Source organism: Marmota monax, unplaced genomic scaffold (assembly GCF_021218885.2).
Source record: "Marmota monax isolate L192 unplaced genomic scaffold, Marmota_monax_Labrador192_F-V1.1 WCK01_AAM20220418_F8-fsc00080, whole genome shotgun sequence".
In the NCBI taxonomy this organism is placed as follows: domain Eukaryota; kingdom Metazoa; phylum Chordata; class Mammalia; order Rodentia; family Sciuridae; genus Marmota; species Marmota monax.
The window spans coordinates 6,124,373-6,149,585 of record NW_026694750.1 but is presented as its reverse complement, the minus strand read 5'-3'; the positions used below and the strand labels follow the sequence as shown (position 1 = coordinate 6,149,585).

Here is a 25,213-nt window from a genome sequence, read left to right as displayed (position 1 = left end):
TTACCCCCACGCTAGTCCTCGGGCCTGGGCCCCCCGATGGTATGACCTCATCTTAAGCCATCGCCACAGACCCAACTTCCAAATAGGGTCAATCTGAGGTCCCAGAGGATGTGAGTTTGGGGCACTAATCAACCAGCACTACCTCCACGGGGGAGGAGGTGGGCAGGATTTGGGCAGGGCCCCTGGGGGGCCTTTCTCCATCCCTCGCTATTGGCTCAGTGGCTCTCCTCAGGGGAGTTTCACAGATGCATGACCACTGAGGACCCTCTGGCCACTGTCCAGGCCACCAGTATCCATGCCTGTCTCTTGCAAAGCCCCGCTCGTGTCTGGCAGCAATGCTGGGCCCAGAGACTTTCCAGATCAGGAGAATTAACAGCTGCGTGTTCAGGTGCACTGGGGGTTTTCTATAGACGTGTAAAATTTGTTTCCATCCCCATAAAAATGGTGAAGTTCAATGTAGCATTGCTACTTAGGATCTTTGATTCCATCACGAGCATCTTTCTGGCAGGTTTTTATATGGACTTTCGGCTGAAGGGGAGACGAAACGGCCCATTTCTCTGCAGGATTACATTTTAGTGTCTTATAACCTGTGCAGTATATGAGCTAAATAATAGGTCTTTGGCATTAGAATTCGGGAGGATTTGGAAATATAGCAAAGATAAACTTCTGAGCAAGTTCTGTTTGAAATGGAGTGTTCCCTCGCACCCGTTCTTGGTTTAAAATCCTGGGGGGAAGAGTTAAATAAATCAAAGAGACAGGTGCAGTTTTTAGATTAAACAGCCAGACTCATACAAAATCCCTTTGTCTAGACTGGACAAACATCAAGTGTTATTTCAGACAGTTTGATGAAACGCCCCACTGTTAACCCGCAGCCTGCTGAATGCCCGCAGTGTTCGCCCCGGCCTCGGGAAGCCCGTGTTTTCAGCAGCACGGACAGTGTGCAGAATTGCCACAGACTGCAGCGGAGAGGAGCGCCAACGGGCCACACTGTCCACCTCCCTGCCACCAGCCCCAGGCCAAGCAGAGGAGGCCGGGTGCTGGGCACGCCCGTCCGCAAGGCAGGCCTCTGGGAAGACCCGCGAGGCAGACGGGGGCTCTGGGGAGAAGCTTGGATGCGGGCGGCGTTTTTCCTGCCTCTGGTTTGCAGAAGGGTGGAGTCCTGTCTGTGTCCCAGACTCTTCTGCCCCGCTCACCCGGCCAGTCCAGCTGGGGCAGGAGCCTGTGCTTAAAGGCATACCTGGGGGCAGAATTGTCCTGCCGGTTCCAACAGAGCTCTGAGCCCCACCAGCACTGCACAGAGCAAGGCCTCTCTGGAAGTAGCCCCCGGTTCACACCCCCGTCTCCAGTGTGCTCCAGGACAGGCAGGGCTGAGCGAGGCTGTGCTCCGCGTCAGGTGGGCCTGAGTGTGGCGCAGTGGTCCTGCTGATCTTGGGCACCTCGCTCGGGTCCTGGGCCTCAGTCTCCCACCTGCAAAGCGCTGGCTGTGACCACAGCCAGTGACAGCTCCACTCAGCTGCTGTTCCAGGTGCAGCTCTGAGGTCCCGTCAATCCTCACTGCAACTCTGTGATGACCTGCGTGTACAGCTGGGGGTGCTGAGGCTCACAGGGCAAGGAGCCACAGGGCCACACAGCTGGGACACACCAGGGCTGGGATCCACCTAGAGAGTGTGGCTCCGGCCACCCATGTCCTGTCACCTGTTGAGGCTGGGATGCCATGGGCTGGACACCCATCCCGGCTCCCCTGCTGCGTGGCTCCTCCGTGTGGGCACAGTGAGCCTCTCAGGCCCCTGTGAGAGGCAGCAAGTGCAGAGTGCCACAGGTGGTGCCCGTGGTCACCGGCTGCTGCTGGAATAGCATCTCCCTGCCCTTGACCCTCAGAGACGCCATGTCCTCTCCCAGTGGAGCCTGGCACCTGTCGAGCTGCCCCCCGACCCCTTCTCTGTGTCTGTGTCCATGATGCCTTTTCTCAGCCCAGCCTCGGCCGTTCTCTTGGTGCTTCCGGGTCAGCTGGATTCCCTGCTGACCCTGGTCTCCTGGCCCCGTCTGAGCGCGGTGGCCCCCTCAGAGCTGGCCTGGCTTCCAGCCCAAGCCTGCTGTGTGTCCCTGAGCCCTCTCCTCAGGGGCGTCCAGAGCCATGCTGAGCCCTGCCTGGGGTTTTAGGACGTGGTCATGATGATGATGAGGAGGAGGAGGACGAAGATGAAAATAATGCGGTGCTACACATAGTAGGACTGTTTCCTTGTCCAGCCCCCCATGTTGGCCCAGGCCCCCAGTGCTCCTTCTGCCCCTCAGTGTCCAGTGGCAAGGTGGGGTGCATCCTTCACTGCTTGATGGAGATCCGACTCTCTCAATGGTGAACATTGAACAGCCAGGGTTCAGATTTGCCTCTTACCTGCTGTGTGATCTTGGGTGAATTTCTCACCCTCTCTGTGTGTCACGATCTCATCTGTAGATCAGGATTCATGGCAGCATCTGTCCTTCAGGGTGCAGGAAGGTTGCGCTCTTTAATGCCGGAGGTGCTCAGTGTTCAGCTGGACGGGCCGGTGTCCTCACCTGGCCCTCAGAGCTCTGGAGTCTGCTGAGGGGGTTCCCAGGGCCCACACCTGCTCTCTGACTCAGTGGTGGCTCATCAGTTCGCCTTTCTTGCCAGGTGATGCCTCCAGGCTGGGGTCCCTACTCTTGAGGACCCTGGAGCCAAGGCCTCGGTGATACTGTGGCAAAGGCAGACGTGGCCTTGTGTCAGGAGGGCAGGGAGCTGCGGCAGGGCTGGTCCTGGGCTCGGAAGCAGCTTGGTGCGCGGTCCCCGCCTCCCAGGGCACTCAGCCTGGAGGACTCCTGGGACTCACCTGGCTCCGCGTCCCGTCTTCCGTCTCTTTTGTTGCTCACTCTGCACATTTGAGGGTCCGTCCCGGCGCCTGGATGGGACTGGGTGAGGGGGGAGCAGAGGAGGTGGGGGGAGGAGGAAGGGAGGCCCCTGGTGAGTCTGGGCCCGGTCAGGAGGTTGGCCGCAGCTTGGGAAGCCTGGGATTTTCATGGTGCTGTCACCTGAATGCAGGGCGGGAGCTCAGCCTGCTTGGGGCAGCTGTGGAGGAGGAGATTCTCCTGGTGGATGGGAGCTCGGTTCTCTTGGCTCCGGATCAGCACAGCAGCAGGTTTGGGAGTCCAGGTGCCTGGGTGGAGGATGAGCTGGCTTTGGGGCCTGTGCCTAATGAACTGCTGGGGACAGGTTGGGGGCAGGCTCGGGGAGCCCGGCTGCCCTGGGTGGGATGGGAGCCTGGAGCCCGCTACTAGCCAGGCCTGGTCCCCGGGAGTCTTCTGCAAGTGCCTGGGTGAGGTTTAGGTGCCTCTGCGGCTTGTCCGCCTCCAGGTGACTGCGCCCTCCCAGACAGACGGCCTCTCCCCATCTCACAGAGGGAGCTGCCGAGGCCGGAGCTGTCCTCTGGTCCAGGGCAGACATGGAGACTGAATAGATCTTCTGTTCAAGTCTCCTGGCCAGGCCTCCAGGAGGTGCCAGCCTCTCCACCAGAATGTCAGAGGGGCCACAGACCCGGGGAGGGAAGAGCAGCCGCCATCTTCCTTGGGACCACAGGGCCCGTCGGTGGCTGTGGTGAATGGAGTCACAGACCTAATCCTGGGCAGTTTCCTTCTGCTTTGTCACCTAAGTCACTGTGGCAGGAGGGAAAAGGACAAAACCACCCGGCCAGCCCATGGCTGCCAGTGTCCCCTTCAGCAGGGCTTCCCTGGAGGCTGGGACAGTGGCCCAGCAACCATCTGAGCCATCCAGTGTCCAGCATGGTACAGTGTCACTAGCAGGAGCATGTCCAGTACCTGCAGCTATGAAATGCTCCAAGCCCATGAATCATGGAAGACAAGGCCGCGACCTGGGTTCCCGCTTCACTGTCAGTGCATTACCTAACTCAGTCAGAAAACGGGAGGGTGGCGCCATTTGAATGATTCCCTGTGAGAATCAGCAGATCAGCGTTGTGAGTTGTGAATGCCGCCTGTCGGCCTCCACCTGGGAGGAGTGCGGCTCCACTTGGACAGAGCCAGTGTCAAGCAGAAGGGGACGGAGGAGCCCAGGCCCACCTCCTGGGGTGCTCACCCCGGGGGTCCCTGATGGCCTCCTTTATTTGCAAACGTTCTGCAAGCTGCTGACCACCTGAATTTCACCATTTGTTGGAGTCTGGTGGCAGCCGCGGTCTCTGCTGGTGGCGTCATGGATCTCCCAGCAGGGCCTAGTCAGCCTCTGTGGCTGGAGCCTCTTCCTAGGGCCCAGGACCAAGACCCCTCTGGCTGCTGCCCTCCCGAGCAGGGGACAGGAAAGTGCCACAGAGAATGCTCTGTCACCCCCTTAGATACACTGTGGCCCTCCCTGCCCTGGTGTCCACTCCCCCGGGGTGCAGCTGCCACCAGAGGCCTCCGGTCCACCCCTGATCAACCCGAGATGATGGCTGGGGTCTGTTTGACTGGCGGTTGCAGCCCCTGACCCAGACTGGGGGGCAGGAAGTGCCAGGCGAAGGGAACCCTGCAGCCATCGGCACACACATCCCCTTCCTCTGGGCGCCCCTGGGCTTTCTTTGGGTCAGTGTGGGCTGAGGTCTTTGTGGCAGGGACTTCATTCTCTGGGACACCCCAAGCTTTAGCCTGGGCCAGGCCCCAGCAGCTGAACTGAGGAGAGGCGCTGGCCGCGTCCTCCTCCTTCCACGAGGCCTGCGGGTCCCCTGCACTGGCTGCTGCTCATAAGTGATCACAACGGAGTTAGGAGCTGGGCCTCCTGCTAAATTAACCCAAATCAAGTGGCTCGCAGCAGCAGCAAGTCCCAGAGGCCAGAGTCTAGAACAAGACGTGGCAGGGCCCGGGTCTCCCTGAGGGCCCTGGGAGGGGCCTTCCTGTGTCTCCCGGCCCCCGCAGACACCAGGCGCTCCTTGGCTCCCAGCGCTGCCTCCGTCCTCCCACGGCCTCCCCTGCATCCCAGAACTCCCCTGTCTTTCCCTGACACTTGTCCTCGGGCTTGGGGTGCACCTGGATAACAGGTGGGTGTCATCTCAAGACCCCTCCATAAACTTCATTATGTGTGCAAAGACCCTTTTTTTCCTCCAAATAACATCACTTTCACAGGATCAGGGGTCTAGGAAGTGGGTATATCTCTGGGGACCCCCGTTCAGTCTGATGTACGATGGCATCGTCACATGGAGAACCTGCGACGGCCAGAGACTTGGCACCCATCGTTCCCACTGTTTCTGAAGCCCCCGGGGCAGCACCCCTCACGTGTATACTCAGGTGCCGCTGCCGAGGGTCACAAGGGGCAGACGGCCTACCATAAACCAGGACCGCCGGGCGACAGGGTCCAGGTCCTGACCTTGGTCGCCCTGTCCTTCCCCCGCTGGACTGGGCTCCGGGAGCGGTGTTCAGGTGCTCATTCTGGCCAGTTTCCTTGGGCCTCCGGAAGCCCATCTCCATGCTGGGCTCCCTCGAGTGGATGCAGTGACGACCCTGTCCTTGGGGCTGAGCTCCCCCCGGGCCTCTCCACCTCTCTTAGCAGGAGGGCTGGTTAGGAATGTGTCCCCTCTGCTGGCCAAGCGATCACGGTGCCTTGAGGTGAGGAAGGAAGGGGCTCAGGTGGACAGTACCGTTGTTCAAGAATGTCCCCGCATTCTGTGGCTCTGGTCACCACCTCGCCCCAGCCATGGGCTTCAGGGCAGGCTCCCCCTTGTCCGTTTGTCCTCCTCCCCCCTGTGGATGTCACATGCCCTCTGGTCTCAGGGTCAGGACTCTGGTTCTCAATGTCCTGGCCTTGAGCTCTTCTTTCAGATGTCACCTGCCACGCAGAGGGCCCTCTCCAACTTCTGTCCTGAGTCGACCATGGCCGCCCCTTCAGCCGCTGGACACAGCCAACCCCTCAGGGCTGGGTCCTCCCCGCAAGCCAGATGGTGGCGGGATACCAGATGGTGGTGGGTGCTGCTGGTCCCCCGGGACCTCTGTCTTGGCCACCCTGAAGCATCTTTGCACCCCGTCTGCTTTCTTCTGCTCTTTGCAGAACATTCCAGCAGCATGGGAATTATTTCACGTTTACGATCGAGATCACGGGGAGAGTCTAGGCTTGAGGACCCGAAAACGCCTCGGAGCCCGCGTGGGCACCGCCACCGCCACCGTTTAGTGGAACACCAGGGGGGTTTATTTTGGGAAGCTGTGGATCAATTTGCGGTCTCCAGAACTCTCTGTTGTCTCAGCTGATGTGTGGAGATAAGTGTCCCCAGGAGGAGCAGCGGGAGAAAGCAGAAAACGCCTGACGCGGCTCCTCGGCCACCGCGTGCTGAGTCAGCTGTGGTTCTCCTCGCGGAGAGAGGCAGGAAGGGTGTGGGGCGGCCTGGTGGGGTGAGGGCTGGGGTGGAGCAGGGCTGGGGCTGGGGTGAGGGCTGGGGTGGAGAGGGCTGGGCTGGAGCGAAGGAGGGCTCCTAGGGTTAGAGTTAGGGCCAGGGTTAGGGCTAGGTCTAGGTGCATGGCTAGGGCGAGTTCTAGGGTTAGGTTTACGGTTAGGGTCAGGTTTATGGTTAGGCCTGGGGCTAGTTCTAGGCCTAGTTGTGTGTGTGTGTGTGTGTGTGTGTGTGTTCAGTCTTAAGTTCATCTCAGGTTTTTGTTTTTGCAGGAGTAATCCTAGGGTGAGGGTTATTCGTAGATTTAGGACTCGTTTGAAGTTTAGTTTTATGCTATTTTTTTAACCTGTTATCTTCAGTTCTCGGAGGGTAGTGTTATTACTCGCTTTACCATTAGGTTTCAGGCCAGCTTTACTTTAAAGACGGGGCATTTGAGATGTACCATTTTTTTAGGGATCTATTTAGAGTTGGGTGTGGGGGAGTTCCAGTCTTAGGGTCAGTGGTAGTGCTGGGGTGTGGTTAGGGAGAAATTTGGTTTGATTAATTCCATGGTCTGTTAGTTCTGGGCAGTTCCTACGTGGGGCTTAGGTTTAGAGTTTCGGTTTGGACATGTGTTGGGTTGAGGGTCCACTCCCCGTGGTCTGGGAACCGCTGTCTTTTCCTGGGGACGCTGACGTTCCTGTGGTGCCTGGTGTGTCTGCGGCTGGGCAGTGCCATTCAAGGAGTCTCCCGGTAGCCTGGCTTCCTCAGGTAAATGGGACATTCCTACCTGGCCCCCAGATGCTGCGCCAAGTCCCTGCAGGACCATGTGCTCCCCTTTGGGGCGTCCATGCCGGCAGCATGCTGCAGGCCTTCCCGTGAGGCGTGGACTCAGGCTGCCCTCTGAGTTTCACGGCTCTGTGCACCCCAACCCCCCTTTGTCGACCCATCCGTGTGCTGGTTTGGGGGACACTGAGGTGAACAGAGACCCTGAGCCAGGAGGAGGCTGAGGACAAACGCTGGCTGCGGCTAAGGCAGGGTCTGTGGCTCTGAGTGGCTGTTGAGGAGGGACACAAGATCCCTCAGCAATCCTGGGCTCCCAGGGCGATGCTGTGGCTTTAGAGGAAAGGGTATTTCCACCCGTGCCTGGGGTGCAGAAGTGGGCTGCAGGCTGTGGAGGCTCCAGCAGCGTCCTGGCCGAGGTCATTGCCCTCCCTGTACCCCACATCATCCTGGGGGCTCTCGGGGTCTGTCCAGGGTCTTGGCAGGCCCAGGCCCAACTAGTACGCCGTAGGTGACGTGGAGCCTGGTGACCAGAAAGCACAGAGGGAGAAGGGGAGGAGCGCGAGGGGATGGCAGAGATGGAGAGGGAGAGGGGACGGACATCCTGGGGGACTGCAGCCTGTGAGGAGTCCAGACCGCCTGACCAACACTGTCCAGACCGCCTGGCCGACACGGAGCGCGGCCTTATCTAGTGAGAACATTTAAGGTGCAGCTTCATACTTGAAAACAAACAAGTGATCAGCATGAGAATGGGATTCTCCGGGAAACAAGGACCCTGATTGGCCGTTCCGCCTGCAGAGATTCCTCCTAGAGATTCGTAGATATGAGGGAGGTCCCTCATCTTCCTCCCCAGTCCCCCTTCCACAGATGGGCCAGCGCCGGGTCAGCAGGCGCCACAGGAAGTGGGCTCAGGCCAGAGTCAGGTCCTCTCCTGCCCATCCCTCTTCTGGGTGGGCAGGGCTGCCGACTGAGCACAGCCCAGGGGCTGTGTCCTCAGAATGTCCCTGAGGTCAGGCACAGGGAAGGGAGGTCTAGAACAGTCCCTGACAGACGGAAGAGAAGCACAGGGACATCCCTGTCGCCAAAGAGGCTTCAGAAACTGTTACTGACGGTCGGAATTCAGCTGACTGGGGTGGTTCTGTGGTTTTTCCCTGCTGAAGGGTTGCCCGGTCACCACTGAGAACCAATTGGTGGCACCTGAAATACCTACTTTCTGATTAATGTCAAGGAGGACGGAGCCTCCAGCAGCCCACCCAGGAGAGGCCAAGGGTGGACAGAGTCCCGGGAATGTAGCAGGACAGAGGGCAACCATGGCCCTGGTCTCCAGCTCCCTCCCCTGGACTCCAGGCTGGATGTGGGGGCAGGTGGCGTGGGGACAGGAAGCAGAATGGGGAGGAGGACCTTGTGTGGCTTCAGTCCCTGGGTGGTGTCACCTGTCGGTGGGGGGACTTGAGCCTGAGTTTGCTCAACTTGAAATGTAGACTGCAGGGCCGACCCTGCTCCCGGGCGGTCACGTCGGACATGAGTGTGAAGGCCGTGTCTCTCCCAGCTGGGAAGCAGCCGGCACAGGTGAAGGACCCTTGTACCCTGCGAGCCCCGGAGGATCCAGAGGGAGGTGAAGGCAGCGCTGCCCCTTCTGGGTCCACACCTGCCCAGGTCAAGCAGGAGACGTTCCTTCAGACAAGGAAAAGTGCACCTGTCCCTCAGCCAGGCTGCCAGGCCTGGGGCAGCATCTGGGTTCCATTGCTGCCCCACCCCGTGACCCTGAAACGTCCCCTAGTCCCTGGCAAATGTGGGGACTTGGCACCCACCTGGCCATTGCGGGTCTATTTCCCACACTCTCACAAAGGTGCATCTGTCCCCTCCCTGGAGGGACACAGAGGCTGGGGAGGACCACCTCACTGCCCACCACCAGGGAAGCTCAGGACTTCCCCTGGGCAGCTGAGCAGGGGCTGCCCGTGGGCCCACACAGGAGGGTTTCCCAGTCTGAGGTCAACCCTGCCGTCCCTCACTGTCCCCTCAGCAGAGCTGCCGGCCACCCCCGTGCCACCCCCATGCCACCCAGAGGCCCCCGGGGCTGAGCAGGGCTTGCAGACAGAGCTGTCCAGCCACTCGGGTGACCTCCTGCTCTGAGGACAGAGCCCTTGGAGCAGCTGCCGGCCTCCCTGCCGCACGTCCCCGTCCTCGGGAGCCTGCTCTGCCGTTTCCTGCTGCCCAGCAGAGCTCCTCAGACGGCTGATTTGTAAAGAAAACAGTCGCTTTTCCAGCCCTGGAGCTCACTCCCATTCCCAGGCTCACGGGGGAGTCGGCTGCGTCACGACCCGTCACTGGGACACGTTTCTCCCAGTCGAGGGACAGGTGCCCTTGGCTCGGCGGCTCGGGGAAGGGCTGCTGCCATCATCTCGTGGGTGCAGAAAGAGCGCCAGAGGGCCTGCAGCGTCCAGCGCCTGGGACACGCCTCCACTGCGGGTAGGCAGCTTCCTCATCGATGTCACCAAAGGCGTGACAAGAACAGTTAGAGGAGGGAAAGGTGATTTGGCGTTCAGGGTTTCAGAGGTTGTCCACAGATGGCCGCGCCCATCCCCAGGGCCCAGGTGAGGCAGAACCTCATGGTGGAAGAGTGTGGAGGAGGAGAGCAGCTCAGGACATGGCCACCAAGAACCCACCGCAGACAGACTCTAGACCCAAAGGCACAGCCCAATGACCCGCCTCCTCCGGCCACACCCCACCTGCCTGCATCGAGGCTCTCCTACCCAGCCATTCCCCTCCAGGGTGTCCTGCATTGTCTCACCTATGAGCTTGTGGGGGACACGGACCTCTAAACCATGACAAGCCAAGAGCAGTCCTGCCCAAACCCCAACAGTGCAGAGCCCAGAGCCCCCCACAGAGGAGGGAAGGCGGTGTGCTCTGGGGTGGGGAGGACAGCCTGGGTCACGTGGCTGCAGATGTCTGGCTGTGCTGCCTAGTGATGGCTGTGTCCCCTGGGCACACCCATGTTGTGACACCTTGAAGCTGACAAGGGTCTTGAGGGCTCTGTTGGGTTTCTGCTCTGAGCTAGCCCTGAGGGTCATTAGGCCAGGGCTGGCCAGGGGAGGTCAGTACAGAGGTCACCTCGGTGAGGCCCGTCATGGGGCTTGGAGGTGTGGCAGTTGTGAGTGACCTCGACTCTTCCCATATGGTGGGCAAGGGGGCTGGTCAGAGCGAGCTGGAGCAAGTCGGGTGCAGGGTGGCCGTGAGCCCGGGAGAGCTGGTCCTGTGGCCCAAGCAGCAAGTGGCAAATGTCACTGTGCCACAGCACTAGGTGTCGTCCCCATGAAGAGGGGGCTCAGCGCCCCACCTGTGCCTGGAAGGGACACTCTCAGTGGACAGCGACCCTCCCCCTCCTCTTGGGTAAATCGGCCAGGCCACTGGTCCTCAGGAGGTCACTCATTCCCGTCCTGCCCAGGGTCTGCTTTGGATGGGTGGCCTTGTCGAGGCCCTGTGTCCTGCAGTTCCTGATTGTGATTGTGATGCTAAGGGCACAATGAGAGGCCCCCAGCACCTTGGGAGGCGACTACCTCGCCGGCAGGTGGTCCAGGTGACAGGTGAAGGTGGTCCAGGTGACAGGTGAAGGTGGGCCAGGTGACAGATTCCCATTCTGTCCGGAGAGCTCCCTGCACCTGACCCCTTGTCACCTTCCAGCCCCACATCCCATCTGAACACGGGAGCAGCCATTTCCACCTGCTGGAAATTCTGTTTGGAGCTTGGAACTCACACGGAGGAGGGACATGAGCCACGGTCAGACCCTCCTGCTCTAGAACTCCCCAGAGAGCAGGGTCGGAGCGCAGCACTCAGTGTCTGAACCACACTCCACGGGAGTGCTCGGGGGGGGTCATGGAGGGGCCCTTCCTCAGAGCCAATGGCCTGGCGCTCAGGTGCCTGGGTGTAGGTGGGCGAGGAGGCCTCCAGGGCGGGCGGCGTGGCCCCTGGTCAGCGGAAAGCAGAGGGGGCCAGAGGTCAGCTGGTGCTTCCCCTTCAAGTCTCAGCCCAGAAGCCCCAGGGCCGAGTGGAACTGCTGTGAGGGACCCTGACACCCACATCCCAGGAACACGTGGCTGTGTCATCAGGAAGCCTTGCAAGTTCCAGTCTGGGGGGTGACCGTGCCTGGCCACCTGGGCCAGCTTTGCCATGTTCCTTTGGGGAGAAACTCCCCAACCTGCAGCTTCCAGTTCCCATGCCAGCGGGCGCCCGCACAGCAGGTCCCCGAGAAGCCGTGTTCACTGGTGTGAGGACGGCCTGTGCTGGGTGATGGTGGCCAGCATGGAGGGCCTTCACAGCTGGCCACGGGAGGGGACACTGGGAGAAGTAGAGAAGGGCGGCTGTGTTTTGTGTATGCGCGTGGTGGCGTGTCTGTGTGCAGTGACCGTTGGCCTGTGCTCAGTGGGCACACACGTGGGTCACGTGGACACGGGGAGCTGAACAGGGCAACGAGGCTAGTTGAACCTTGGATGCCCGAACTGGGGCAGGAGTCACAGGAAGCGAAGTCGGCGTCACAGGAGGGCTTTTTTGAGGGGCCGCCTTTCGTCACAGGGTGTCTGTGGAAGTGGGGAGCCCCGGGCCATCGTGTGTGTTCAAGCAGAGACTGAGAAGCCGTTGCTGGTGGTGACAGTGGGCGTGGCTGCCCAGGTGGCTCCTCCCTGTCCTGCCCCTGTCGGCTGGGGCCCTCAGGCAGGAGGCAGGGCCCTCAGGGTGCTGCCTCTCGGAAGGGAACATAGTGGAGGAGAAGAAACGGCTCCTGTCTGGAGGCTGGGGCTCCTCCCAGGGGGTCTGAGCGGCCCTGGGAGCAACTGGAAAAGCCTGGGTCCCGTCCCGGTGACCAGAGCGGATGGGCTCAGCCTGCGCCTGCCTTGCCAGGGGCAGCTCCTCAGGGCAGCATGTCAGTGGCCAGAGGAGAAGCAGGAGCCCAGGACCCACTGGGCCCTGTGGGCCCCTGCTGTGCCCCAGTGTGGGGTGTCAGGCAGGCTGGAGGAGCAGACCCTGGGGACGGGCCAGCGCCCCGACAGCCGGGAAGCAGCAGGGCTTCCTTCCTTCCCACGCGGTCTCCTGGTGGGAATGCGACCTTCCAGCTGAGGATGAGGCGGAGCGGCCCACAGTGCGTGGTTTGCCAAGATGGGCCCTGACCGGCCCTTCCAGCCGCTGCCCGCCACCGGTTCCCCACCCTGCTCAGTGGGTACAGGTGGAGCACGAGGGGTCCTGGGGCTATGGACACGTGGCCTCGGCACCTCTGTGGGGCTGTGCTTTTCCTCAGTGGCTGCAGGTGCTGCCAGTGGAGTTGTTAGGCGCCTGGCTCCCTGCAAAGGCCTCCTGAGGTGTGAGGACCGCGTGGTCCCCGAGGTGCGGTGCCCGGGGGCAGCCAGCACCCCTGAGGGTGGGCTGCACTGTGTTGGGCGTTTAGGGCCTGACTCGCCGTCCCCTCTGGCACCACCGACTGGCAGGACCTGTGGGTTGTCAGCCCTCGGCTGCCCCAGCTGGACGGGCGGGCTCATTCCCCCGCATGGTGCTCAGCGTCACAGTCCCAGAGGTCCTGAGTCCCTCCAGCGTCCCTCTGAGGTTTCAGCCCCCTTTCCAGCCGCTCCTGGCCCTGCCTGAGATCTTAAAGCACAGACCTGCCTCCCCACCTGGGGGCCTGGCGCAGCGGCACCCAGAATGAAGCCCCCCTCCCTCCCGGCTTTTCCCACCATGGTCCCTGGGACACCGTGGAGGCCCCAGGAGCAGCTTGGGCAGGGCTGGCTGGAGAGCAGAGGAGAGGACTGAGGGTGCCCGGCCTTGGCTTTCCTGCTGCTGCCTCGGCCACTGTCCCTCCAGCACTGGGCACGCAGCTGCTCTGGGAACCGCAGCCTCCTGTGGCCAGAGTCCAGAACCTCGCCTCCCTTCCTAACACGTAAAGCTGGGCCTCGGCGAGGGCTCTGCCAGCGTCTGGGCACGGTCACACCCACCAGGTGCCAGGAGAGGCCAAGGGACGCACCCCAGGCAAGTGGTCAGGGCACTCTCTGTGGCTGGGGCTGTGGGCTCAAACCCACCTGGCCCTGAGTGTCTCCCTGGAGCCTCTCGCTCATGGTCCCCTCGCCAACACCCCGCCTCGGTCAGTACTGCCCCTTTCCTGTCTCTGCAGATCCTGAAGGCCCCGGCCAGCCGTGAGCTCTGAGGGACACTTCTCCCTGCAGCCTCCGTGGATGGCTTCACGGGGGCCTGGCAAGCAGATGCAGTTTCGTAAATACCAGCAGGACAGTGGCCCCAAACCCAAAGTAGACATTTCCCGTGAAGATGTGGGGCTTGCAGCGGGTGCTTTGGAAGTCGGCGAAACCCTGACATCTACTCCCTCTCAGTCCCCTCTTCAGGGACAGATTCTCAGTGCTGAGCGACAAGGCTGTCCCCAGGGCCAGCCTCAGTGAGGCACAGAACGCTGTCCACTAGGAGGGCACCACCCCGGGGCCCGAGGCCGGGAGGCGTCCTGCGTCCCTGCGGGAGGACTTCTGTGGCTAGCTGGGTCCTCCGGGCACCGCCCTCTTTCTGCGTGTTTTTGAGAGGCGTCCTTGCAGAGAGGCGCGGCTACTATTTTGGTGTGTTTATTTTCTCTGCCGGGGGAGAGTAGCAGCCGCTTTTCCTGAGAGAACCTCAGGAGCCGCTCCCGCGAGGCGCGGGCTCTGTGCCGGGCGAGGCTCCATCCGTCCCTGGGGTGTATTTTTGCTCCCCACCGTCTCTCCCTCCACCCTCGGTCCTGGGTTTGCTTTCTTGTAGTTAAACATGCATCCTTGCGGTGGCTCTTGGGTCTTTGCGCGATGGCTCAGAACCTTCCGCTGAGCGTCCTCCTGGCCAGACAGCCCTGGCCAGGGGACCCAGGCTCTGGGAGGGGCCGGGTCTCATGGTGCCCAGCTCTCCCCCAGTGCCCCCAGGGAGCCTCAGACATCCTCGTGCTGGGCTCCCCCCGGAGCTGCTGCATGGGCCTTCCTGGGACAAGGGTCCTGCGTCTGCTGAACAGGGCCCTCCCCTCCCCAGGGTCCCCGGGAACCCCCCAGAACTCTGAGGGGTTGTGCAGAACCCATGTCGCCTCAGGAGGGCTCCGAGATTCCTGTTCCAAGCTGACTTCCCGGAGCGAAATACCGATCAGCAGGGACGGTCCAGCCCTGATCCAAGCCTGTCTGCTTAGGGTAAGATGGAGAAGGGACAGGGCCAGACCCTGGGATGGGCCAGCTTGTGCAGGGGCCGGTCCTGGACCTTTGTCCTCACTGCCGGGAGCCCAGGAGGCGTGGTCCAGGGTTCCTGGCGGGGAGGCCCAGGGGGAGCTGGTCAGCTGCCCCAAGAGCGCAGACGTGAGAGGAGAGGATGTGGGAGGTGCAGCAGGCCCGGAGACCCGCACGAGGAGCTGGTGGCCTGCCCGCTGACCGCCGCGGCATTCCGTAGGGGCCATGGTGGGGTCACCGTGGCGGGGGCTCAGCTAGACACAGAAGCCGACTCCCGACTTGGGCCTCAGAACGTTGCCACCCACTGTCCTGCCCACCCACAGCTTGTCACCACTTCACTCCTCCGGAATGCTTGCGGGCACGTTGCCCAGGCAACCAGAACGCCAGCGCGTTGCTATCCTTCCTCTCCTTCGAGCCCCTGCGAAGGCTGTGGAGCAGCCTCCGGCCCAGCACCCTGCAGGCTCCCTGCTCCAGCACCCAGGAAAGGGAGGGGCTCCTCCACATGTGCGGCTCCTCAGAAGGGCTCCACAGGGTCCCGCGGGCTCTCTTATAAAGAGCCAGGCTGCATTGTCCCCAAGACACCCTGCCACCAGGGCACAGGCATTGAGTCTGCCTTTCAGGTGGGGAAACAGAGGCACAGAGTGGTCACAGGAGCACCCGAGCTCACACAGCTGGTAGTCTTCAGCGCCAAGATGCCAAGACCCTACGCCACGTGGCTTTAGAGCTGGGTCATCTGACCACTCTGGCTGGTCAGGCGTGAGAGGGACAGGAGACGTCCTGCAACAGATTCCGCAGCCTTGGCCCTGGGGACGTTTGGGGTGGGAGAAGTCTCTGAGGCAGGGCTTTCTGTTGCACCACAGAATGCCACAGACCCCCGGACAGTGACAACCGTGTCTGCAGACGTTTCCGCATGTGCTATGGAGGGTCAGGGTCATTCCTAGGTGAGAACCAGCGGTGTGTCCACATGGTCTACGTAGCCACAGGACGCCCTGCATTATGGCCTGCACGAGGCTATGGGGTAGTTTGCTGAGGCCTGCTGTGCCACAGGATGGGGGTGGCCCCTGGGTGCTGTGCACGCCCTGGGCACCTCCCGGGTACCATGCCATCACGCAGACTGCCCAGGAGTGGTTCACTTCCAGGTTAAGGTTTTGGTTCTGGTTTCTCTAGTAGGTCCCTCGTCCTGCAGGTAGAGGTGCCCGGGATCTAGCTCCTGAGCACAGAGACCTTAGGGTTCCTGAGTCCTGGACTCCGGACCAGATCTGAGGCCACCATGCTGTGGTCTCAGCCAGGCCGTCCATCTGTGGGTCTCACAGGGGCCTCCTCTGGCTCTGAGGGTTTGGCCTGTAGCTGTTTCCCGGCTCGTGCTCGGCAGAATGTGGCGGCTTCACGTGCAGAACTAAGAGCCCCTGCCTGGCCCACGGCGCCCCGAGTGTGGCTGTGGAGCCCTTGGCTGAGGCTCACAAGCCCCCTGGGAGCAGGGCCCCAGGGTGAGGAGCTCGTCTTGGAGCAGGCCGGATGGGACCCTGTCCTTGTCCCTTTCAGCTGGAACATCCTGTGACTGCCAGGGGAGGTGACAAGCCACGGCAGCACACCCTCCCCACAGGTGCTGGCTCAGCTGCTGGAGTCGGGGGAGGCCCGTGCTGCCTCAGTGTGTGCCCCATCCCTGCCCCATGACCCCTGGCTCTGAGCTACCTCTGGAGCAGGGGAAGTCCTGGGCCTTGACCTTGGAGCAGGACTGGGCCCAGCCATCACGGGGGTGGGTGCTGAGATGACCCCAGGACTCGGGGTGAGGAGGGGGAAGAAGGCAGACCCTCGGGAGGGGCCTCGGAAGGCCTCTTGCCACTCCTGAGCTTCCCATCTGCGGCCACCGTGTCACCCTGTGCCGCTGCCTCCCCGGGAGTCACACATGGCATGCGCGTCTGGCGTGTGGGGCTGCTGTGGCTCCCTCCTGGAAGGGAGGGATGTTTTCAATCATGTTAAATGGGAGGCAGAGAGGCGCGGCGCTGACGGGACATTGGAATGACGTCAGGATGAATCAGGGCGCAGGGAGGAGCAGCCACACGCTGCCTCCTGAGGAAAGTGCGTTCCCCTCTGAGCCAGCTGCAGGGCGGCGTCCCTGAGCAGGGCAGGGAGGTCGCTGCCCGGGCTCCCATAGGCGGCCACCTGCACCCTCCTGGACCGGCAGCCTGGGGGAAAGGAAGGTGCTGGGGAGATGGCATCCTGCTCTCAGGCACAGAAGTTCTGGGGACTGGGCAACGTGGGCTCTAGGGAGAGGTTAGGGGTGGTGGGTCCACTTCCCACCAATCACCGAGGCCTCGCTTCCCCTCAGGCACAGATTCTCGTCCTCGTGGAACACACCTCTCTCAGAGGTCAGCGTGGAGGGAAGAGGCCGGGAGGACCCAGCTCCCCACCCAGACACTGGAGCTTGTTGGCTCATGGCGCTGGGGTCAGTCCATGGTGGACGGGCCTGTGGCAGGACATCATGGTGAGAGCATGGGGTGGAGCAAGACCACTCAGGTCACGGCCGGGAAGGAAGAGAGAGAGGAAGAGACTGAGGTCCTGCAGTCCCCCTCAGGCACACCCCCCGTGACCCAAAGACCTCCCACCAGGCCCCACCTCTTAAGGGTCCCACCCACTCCCAGCAGCACCAAGCTGGGGCTCAGCCTCTCCCACGTGGGCCTCTGGGGTCATTAAGGTTCCAACCGTAGGAAGGCCCGCCTACCTTGAAGCTTCACTCTCCCAAAGGTTAGCATTGGGCGTGGTGGCCACTGTTCCCTGGACATCAATAGTCACTTCTTCCTCCAGCCCCTGGACTGCATCCTACACCCCTTTCCGTCTCGTCTTTGCAGAGAGCACAGTCCACTGCCACCTCCAGGAGAAGGGCTCTGCACGGGCCTCGCCCCTCCCAGGCCTCCGCCACTTCCCTGGCCAAGTCCTGGTCAGTGAGGTGCCCTGGGGCTTGGGCTTCTCCTTGCTGACTCCCTGGGGACTTCCCAAGGCACAGGAGCCTGCTGTGGGGACAGTCAGTTCCCATCCTGCCCTCCTGCCTGGCCTGGCTCTCAGTGGGGAATCGTGAAGAGGCAGGAAACCCCTGTGTGCACTGTGCCAGGGGCCTGTCCCCAAGATGAGAGCCAGGGGTGCTTTCCAGAGGTGCCCACAGAGTGACCTCCATGTGGTGGTCAAGGTGGCCTCAACAGGAAGGGGCCTGTAGTGGGCAGATGCCCTGCATGGGAAGGGCTACGGAGGGTGCGTCCCCCGTGGCCACCTGCCAAGCCCGTCACCCCAGTCTGATGTGGGCAAAGTGCTGGGTGAACCCCAAGAGGGCCAGGCAGGGAGCAGCTCCCCAGGACTCCACAGTCACCAAGATCCAACTGCGGAAAAGTCTGAGGAACTGTCATGGCCGAGAGCATCCCAAGGAGCCCCAAGACAGAGGTGACGTGCCCTGGGTGGGGACCTGGGCCAGGCACTAGCAAGATCTGGGCAAGCTGTGTGGTTGAGCACGCGGCCAGCTGTCCTGACGCTGGCCCCCGAGCTGTGACAGGTACACAGGGACCCAGATGACCCACAGAGGGTCTGGGAGCTGATTCCCAGGAACTCTCTGCACTCTTCTGATTTTTGTGTAAAAATTATTCTAAGATGAAAAATTTGTTTAGCAAGCTCCATGAAATGGGTGGGGGGCAGTCCAGATGCGTTGGGTACAGGGTCCTGGGGACTGCGTAGTAGGACCAGCAAGTTTCCCAGGTGAGTCCTGTGCACCAGGTGAGGGTCCTCCTTGCCAGACGTGGGGACTCCACAGAGGAAGACGGACTGACCAACACTTGTCTGTGCTGCGCACCGAGTCCTTGAGCGCACCTCGGGTTGTTCCTAGCTCTGCCCTGAGAACTGTCGATCCCAGGCACCTGGTCTTCTTAGAAGGGAAGGAGAGCAGACACCTGTTGTAGCTGTCCCCTGGGCAGGACCAGCACACTGGGGGTGGCGGAGTGAAGCAGAAAGCCCAGGCTTGGCTGACTCCCCAACACACAGCTCTGACCTCGCAGGGGCTCAGGGCCAGGGCGTGAAGAGGCAGGGGAGCGGGAATCCACAGAGAACTGGGTGGACCGGCCACCTGCTGCAGGGCTCTGAGGTCTCGTCCCACCTTGCAGATTCTGAGGTGGCCCCTGGCTGCACAATCCCAGGGCTCGCCCATGCTGGGTCCTCCCTGCCCCGGTGCCCCAGCATGCGAGGGACCAGCAGCCTCCAGAAGGCCCATGCTCGCTGCTAGCCACAGGTCTCCGCAAGGTGTGACCCTGGGTGAAGAGCTGACCTTGTCTCCCTTGACTGACAGTGATTTTCTTCTGTGAATAGAACATACGGAGGCAGCAAATTGAATCTCAGTTCTCTGGGTCTTCTTAAACGATTCTTGGGGAAAGGAAATTTCAGTAAGAATTTAAAAGGAAGGAGAGAAGGACTGTGGCACACTGGAAAGTACGGGGAGACGGGCAGCTCCCCCTGGGCACGGGGTGCTTGCCGGTGTCATTCTTCATTAGAAAAGTGTCCATCAGAGGCTGCCAGGCGAGCCCACCCTGGCCGGGCCCTGCAGGGCGTGGCCTGGTGCTGCCCTTGAGCAGAGAGGGGGTCTTGCTCCTTCCTGGTGTCCCAGTGAGCACTGCGGGAAGGAACCTGCAGGTCCAGGCTGCCCGTGGTGGCAGTGTCTGCAGGTCAGGGTCCAGGGTCAGCACGTGCCCACCTTGGCCCCTCAGCACCCTTGCACACACCCCTCCTCTGCCCGTTGCCTTTCTTGGTATTGAGTTTTGATGGACGTGTGTCACGTGGACCCTAGGAAGCAGTCAGGCCAGCCGTCTGAGGATGCTCTTAGGGCTACGCAGCCACCGCATCAATCCCAGTGGCTCCCCTCCTCCCCAGCCTCAGCCACAGCCTACTTCCTGTCTGGATTTGCCTGTTCTGAACATTCTGCACGGAGCAACCAGCCGATGCGCGGCAATGTGACTTGCTGGGTTCACCGAGGGCAGTGTTTTCAGGGTCCACCCTTGTCCCTGGCCAAGTCTTCCTGCGCTAACCATGGCTGAACAATGTTCTGTTGTGCCTGGCTGAGCGCTTGGATGGGCGCTGGGGCAGTTTTCTCTCTGGGTCACTGAGGTGCCGCCTTGGACATCCGTGGGCCTCTGGGAGTGGAGCTGCTAGGCCGCGCTAACTGTTTCCCAGACTCACCCAGCTGCTTCCTGCCACCTGTGTGCATTCCCACCGCTGTGCCGGGCTCGCCCCCTGCAGCACTGACCACTCTCCACCTTCTGCTGGATGCTGTCCTTGTGGGTGTGAGGCCGTGACATGTTCTTAAGGGGTCTGTGGATGGTCCGGAGTTTGGGGAAGCTGACCCCACCTCTGCCTGCCTCCGGGGCCACTACGGAGGGCAGCCGTGCTGCGGGGCCTCCCTCCTCGGGTGTGGGGGTCCCCCACCTCTTGGTGCATGGCTGACAGCACCAGGGTCCCTCCCTGGGTGAGCCCCTCCAAGATGGCTTCCTCATGAAGTGAGAGCAGCTGGGGGCGTCCAGCCCTGCACAGGTCAGAGAGCATCCTGGGCTTCCGCCTGGTTCAGAGCTGGCTGGGGCCACAGGGAAGTGGCGTGGCTGCTCAGGGTCCTTGGAGGTGCTGCTCTCCAGACCAAGAAATTCCTGATAGCACTCAGGGCCAGGCTGGGCCCAGGGCCAAGCACAGTCCGGGGCCTTTGGCCCCTGTACAGGGCCCCTGGTGCCCTTGTGCAGGCCACGCCATCAGCCTGGGCCTTCCTGGGGGAGAAGGTCCCCGCAGGGCTTCCTGGATGCCGGGGAGGGGGGAAGCTTGGTCCTGACTCGCCCACCAGCTCTCTATTTTCCCTCTGAACAAATGCGTCACTTTAAAAAGAAGAAGCTGGACTTGGGGAGAAGCGAATCCACCTCCCCTGCCACGTGGCCATGGCTGGTTTTCTGCATAACAGCTGGGTGTCTAGGAAATGAGGGGTTTCTATGGTAACCAATTACAGCCCGTGATTGGTGAAAAATCACAGAAATATCCTGTGTGTGAAGTTATGCTGGGGAGGCAGGCCCAGGCTTAGGTGCTGTGGTTTTAATTTCCTGGGGCGATATTTCTCCAAGTCTGGATGGTGGCAGTTGTGCCCTTGCTTGCTCTTAGTGCAGTTTGCTGGGTAGGGCCTGGGGGCCTGGGGGCCTGGGGCCTGGTAAGACCTCGTGAGTCCTAGTGGGGCCTGGGAGGAGGGTCTCATGGCTTCCTGTGGGGCCTGGTGGGGCCTGGAGGCGCCTGGAGGGGCCTGGTGGGGCCAGCACCTACTCCAAGCAGAATCTCATTGCCCTGGGACCAGACTCCCACCCAGCTGCACGGCAGGGGAGAAAGCTGTGTTGTCAACCATCTCCCACCCTCGCTAGGTCACCAGCAGCCCCAGAGGAGCTGCCTTTAGCACGTGCGGGGTCTTTCACACTGACCTAGATGTCCCCGTGCAGTGATGATGGCCCAGGTCCCTGCACCAAGCTCGGCTGCTTGTGCAGGGAAATTGCACAACACAGCAACCCAGGGCAGAGGCATTAGCATAACGAACACTTCCTAATTTCTGGAGCAAAGCACTTTGATTCTGATTAAAAAACCAGGGCCTTATTATTTGGGGATTAACCCTTTTTGATAATTAATGCTCATTAATGTGAGGTTCTTTCTCTCAGCATCTCAATGACCCCTGGGGACCAGCTCATTCCCAAGTGCCAGGAGGCCTCGGCCCTGGAGGGTTGTGCACACACTGGGACCCAGTTACAGTTGCACACACTGACACACTCCCGGACACGCCTTGCACACTCACTGGCATGCAGGCACAAGGCAGTCTCACACGTGGGCACGTGCGGGTGCACATGGGCAGATGCAGGGGCACACGGGGCACAGCATCGCACTCCCCTCTCACACCGACACACAGGCATGGTGTGCGTGAGGCTGACTCACATCTGCAGACACACAGTCACACGCATCTTCACACCCACACGTGCTGACACACACACTGCACATGGTCTCTTCCTTGTGACAGGCACATACAGGATTGTCGAAGTCACACCCAGCACACACACTGACACACGCATGAACACGCTGCTGCACACTGGTATGTGTGTGCACACTCGACAGGGTGCTCACACTCACCCCAATCCCGTCCTTTTTAAAGTCACATGACACCTATAAGGAAAAGTGGCCTGCGTGTCCCGGAGGCTCGCCGCCCTGCCCACCCCCCACCACAGCAGCGTGGAGTTTTGGGGATTCATTTTAACTTTCAGACCTGAGGGTGTGACAAGAGCTGAGTTTGAATGGCACCTGTAATCAGTCCTCAGTTATCCATGCAGTGGGAGAGGGCACGTGGGCCCGCGTCCCCCAGCCTGCCACGTGGTTCTGTGCTGTGCTCTGGATGTTCCTGTGACGCTCCAGCGTCCACCTTCCTGGAGATGGCTTCAGGCCTGGGCTCTCTGGGGACTGCTCCACGGGCCGTGGACACCACGCTTCCCCGGAGCTCCGGCCTCCCCCAGGCTCTGCAGGGCTTGGGCTTTCTGCAGCTCCCGGGGCTGAGGAGGTGGACAGAGGGCTTCAGAGGCCACCTGCACCCGGGACATACAGGGGTGGAAATGTCAGCAGGACCAGCACTTCGGCATCAGTAAACCCCCAGCTTATCTGGAACAGGTCTCAGGTCCCTTGTGACCTCGGCAGAGGCCCAGCCCGGGCGGCTGGCGTCCAGGGAGGAAGGCCCCGGCAGTTCTAAGACAGTCACATTCACCTCAGGGGCCACGGCAGGGGCCAGGGCAGGGGCCAGGGGCCTTGCAGAGTGCATGCAGGTGGTGCTCAGGGGCCACCGACTGTTTGCTCCTTGCCCGGCATCTGCCTGGCTGAGTGTCCCCGAGTCAGACCTCGTCCCACCCAGGCCTTGGGAGAGCCGATGGCCAATGGCAGTGAGCCTCTTGTGCTTCCTAGAGGAGAGCACCTGGGCCTGCAGTCCGGCCGGAGGCTGGCCAGTCCTGTGGTTCTCAGTCTGTATCCTCTTGGTGCCTCCTGTCATTACGGGCAAAAGGAGGGGGACTGGCAGGTCATCAGGTCATCACATCGGGGATGATGGGGGTCCACTGGGTCTTGGTCCTCCCCCCATGAGATGGGCCCTGTGGTTGTCAGCTGGCTGGGTGCAGCTCCTGGGGACCTGGAGGGCATTGTCTTCTCAAGGTGGAGAGGGAGGTGCTCCAGTGACCTTCAGAGGGAGGGGTTTGCCCTTGAGGCTGAGCTTCTCCTGCAAGACGACCTTGTCCTGATGGAGGATGACCACCTGGCCCCGCCAGGGCCCTGCCCGCCCTGCTGACCACTCTCCTCTCTCTCCTTCGCAGCTCCATGTGCATCCGCTGGCCGGGCCGCTCCCTTGGAAGCCATGCTTGGATCCTGATAGCCATGCTGCAGCTTGCTGTGGATTTCCCGTCCTGTGAGTCCCTGGGCCCAGGCCCCGAGTTCCGGCTCCTGCCACGACCACCGCAGAGGCCCCCGCGGCTGTGGAGCCTGAGGAGTGGACAGCCGTCCCGGCTCCCTGCCCCTGTGTGGAGCCCTCGGGCGCCCCGGGCGGAGCGGGCCCATGGGCAGATGCTCCGTGCCAGGAGAGCCCACAGGCCCAGAGACCAGGTGGCCTCCCTCGTGCCCAAAGGGGGGCTCGCCAAGCCCCCAGCTGCTGCCAAATCCAGCCCGTCCCTCACTTCCTCCTCCTCGTCCTCATCCTCCGCGGTGGCCGGAGGGGCCCCCGAGCACCAGAGTCTCCTGCGGCGGGGGAAGAGGCACGTGCAGGACACTGGTCTCAGTAGCTTCGACTTCAGGGGCAGCAGGCCCACGACAGAGACAGAGTTCATCGCCTGGGGGCCCACGGGGGACGAGGAGGCCCCGGAGGCCAACACTTTCCCGGGCGTGCATGGCCTCACCACGGTCCCCATCTTACAAACACGGAAGACGACTGTGGCCACCACCACCATCGCTGCCACCACGGCCACCTCCATCACGCTGCAGACCAAGGGGGTCACTGCCTCCCCGGATCCCCGGAGAAGGGTCCCCGCTGGGGCTAGCACAACGGAGCCTTCCCCCAGGCCCAGCAACAACGGGAAAGACAGCAAGCCCCCCCGGATTCTGGGGGAGACCTCAGGTAGGCGGCCACCACGGAGCTTTGGGTCTGTCCGGGGGCTGGGGTGTGTGCGGCTTGGGAGGGAGGGACCCCGAGGTGTGCAGGGCGGTTCACGGGGGCCAGACTGAAAAGGAAGAGGCCAGGGGTCAGGCGCAGGACCGCAGGGAGAGATGGTGTCCGGTGTCGGGGACGCCCGGGCAGTCAGCAGGATTGGGGAAGCAGGTGGACGTGAAAAGGGGGCCTCCCTCCTTCCCATCCACCTGAGAGTGGACGCGGACCCTGGTGCTGCCGGGGTGAGGCCTGGCGGAGTCCTGAGAAACCGCCAAGGCTGGGGCGAGGCCCCGCAGGGGAGCTGGTCCAGGACCAGGAGTGGCAGGAAGAGCCCAGGGCTGGCAGCTGAAGCTCTGCCGACAGGCGGGGGTGGAGGCTTCCGGGGACGGCTGGTGCCTGTCCCTGCCCCAGCAGCTGGTGCCCCGACTCCTGGGCCTCTGACGACAGGCTGTGGCCCAGGTGACCTGGCACCCGGCGTCCACCAGCAGCAGCCTCCCTCCCTTCCTGCAGCAGCTACGGGAGGCGCCGTGGGGGAAGGGCTCCCTGCACACCCAGGTCTGGGCGCCACCGACCCCGCCTGGGGCTCCTCGGGATCCAGGGCAGGAGAAGTGCTGCGGAGAGCTCCCCCCAACCCGGTGCGGAGGGGCCGAGGGCCTGGGACGGGTCCCGCGAGGTTCCCTGACCTTGGCCAGGCAGGCAGCCGGCAGCCGTGGACAGGTTTTTGTGGGGTGGCCCGTGTTGGCCCTTCAGCTCACCATTGTCTTCCTCCCTTCACTGGACAAGACGGTCTGTGCCTTTGTGTCACCCCCGGACAGCAGCTTGTCCAGGGAGCCGGAGCCCCACGCCAGGGCAAGGCCCGGAGCCGGCAGCTCCCTGGAGGGCCCGGGGGCCGCCTCAGCCACCCCAGCGTGGCACCCGTAGCTCTGGTCAGAGGCTCTGAGAGTCTGACCTCAGTAGACGCAGGAGGTGCCCCCCGTCACCTCCTCTGAAGACCCACTTGCTGTGTCGCCGTGGAAGAGGAATCAGGTTCCCTTTACTCCTAATTACATCCGTTATTACTAAAGTGAACGCCCAGGACGGCCTCGCAGGGCTCAGCAAACCCATCCACAGTCCACTGGCTGCTGCTGACCTCAGGAAAGATTTGTGCTTCTTCATAATATAATCTGGTGCTAGATCAATTTATTTAGCAAAGCAAACGTAAAAGGGGGGAAATGTGTGTGTTCGCTTCTAATGTAGAGAAATGTTGATTCTGGAAAACGCTGCCGGCCGGCAGAGAAGGGAACGGGCCCTCATCAGGGGCTGAGCAGCTTCACCAAGTCAAGGCGAAGGGAAGAGGGTGAAGAGGCAAGGCTGAGATGATCTCCTAACTGGGCTCATCACAGTCCAGCTGGCCCTACCTAATTGAATTAGATCCAAGCAGGAGTAATTCAAGTTAGACCCTGGGAAGGACTGGCTAATGACTCTCAAGTGAGCTATTTTCTTGGGCTCCTGAAGGCAGGCGATGTAATCTCCTGCTCTGTATGAGCTTCTGAGTGGGAGGGTGGCAGGAAAGACCCCTGCAGACCCCTTCAGACCCCTCCTGCCTCAGCAGTCATCAGGGTTGGCCTGGCCCCACGCTGGGTGGCGCTTGGCCGCTGCTCACACTTCTC

General features: G+C 61.8%; 1 protein-coding gene across 1 annotated transcript in view; it reads left to right on the top strand.

Moving 5' to 3' along the window:
* The window catches only part of Ajap1 (adherens junctions associated protein 1), a 109,414-nt gene that overhangs the window by 23,796 nt on the left and 60,405 nt on the right, over positions 1 to 25,213 (top strand). The window contains exon 2 of the mRNA XM_046424762.2: positions 22,741 to 23,534. Coding sequence (XP_046280718.1) covers positions 22,741 to 23,534 — 794 coding nt within the window. The remainder of the gene's footprint in view (positions 1 to 22,740; positions 23,535 to 25,213) is intronic.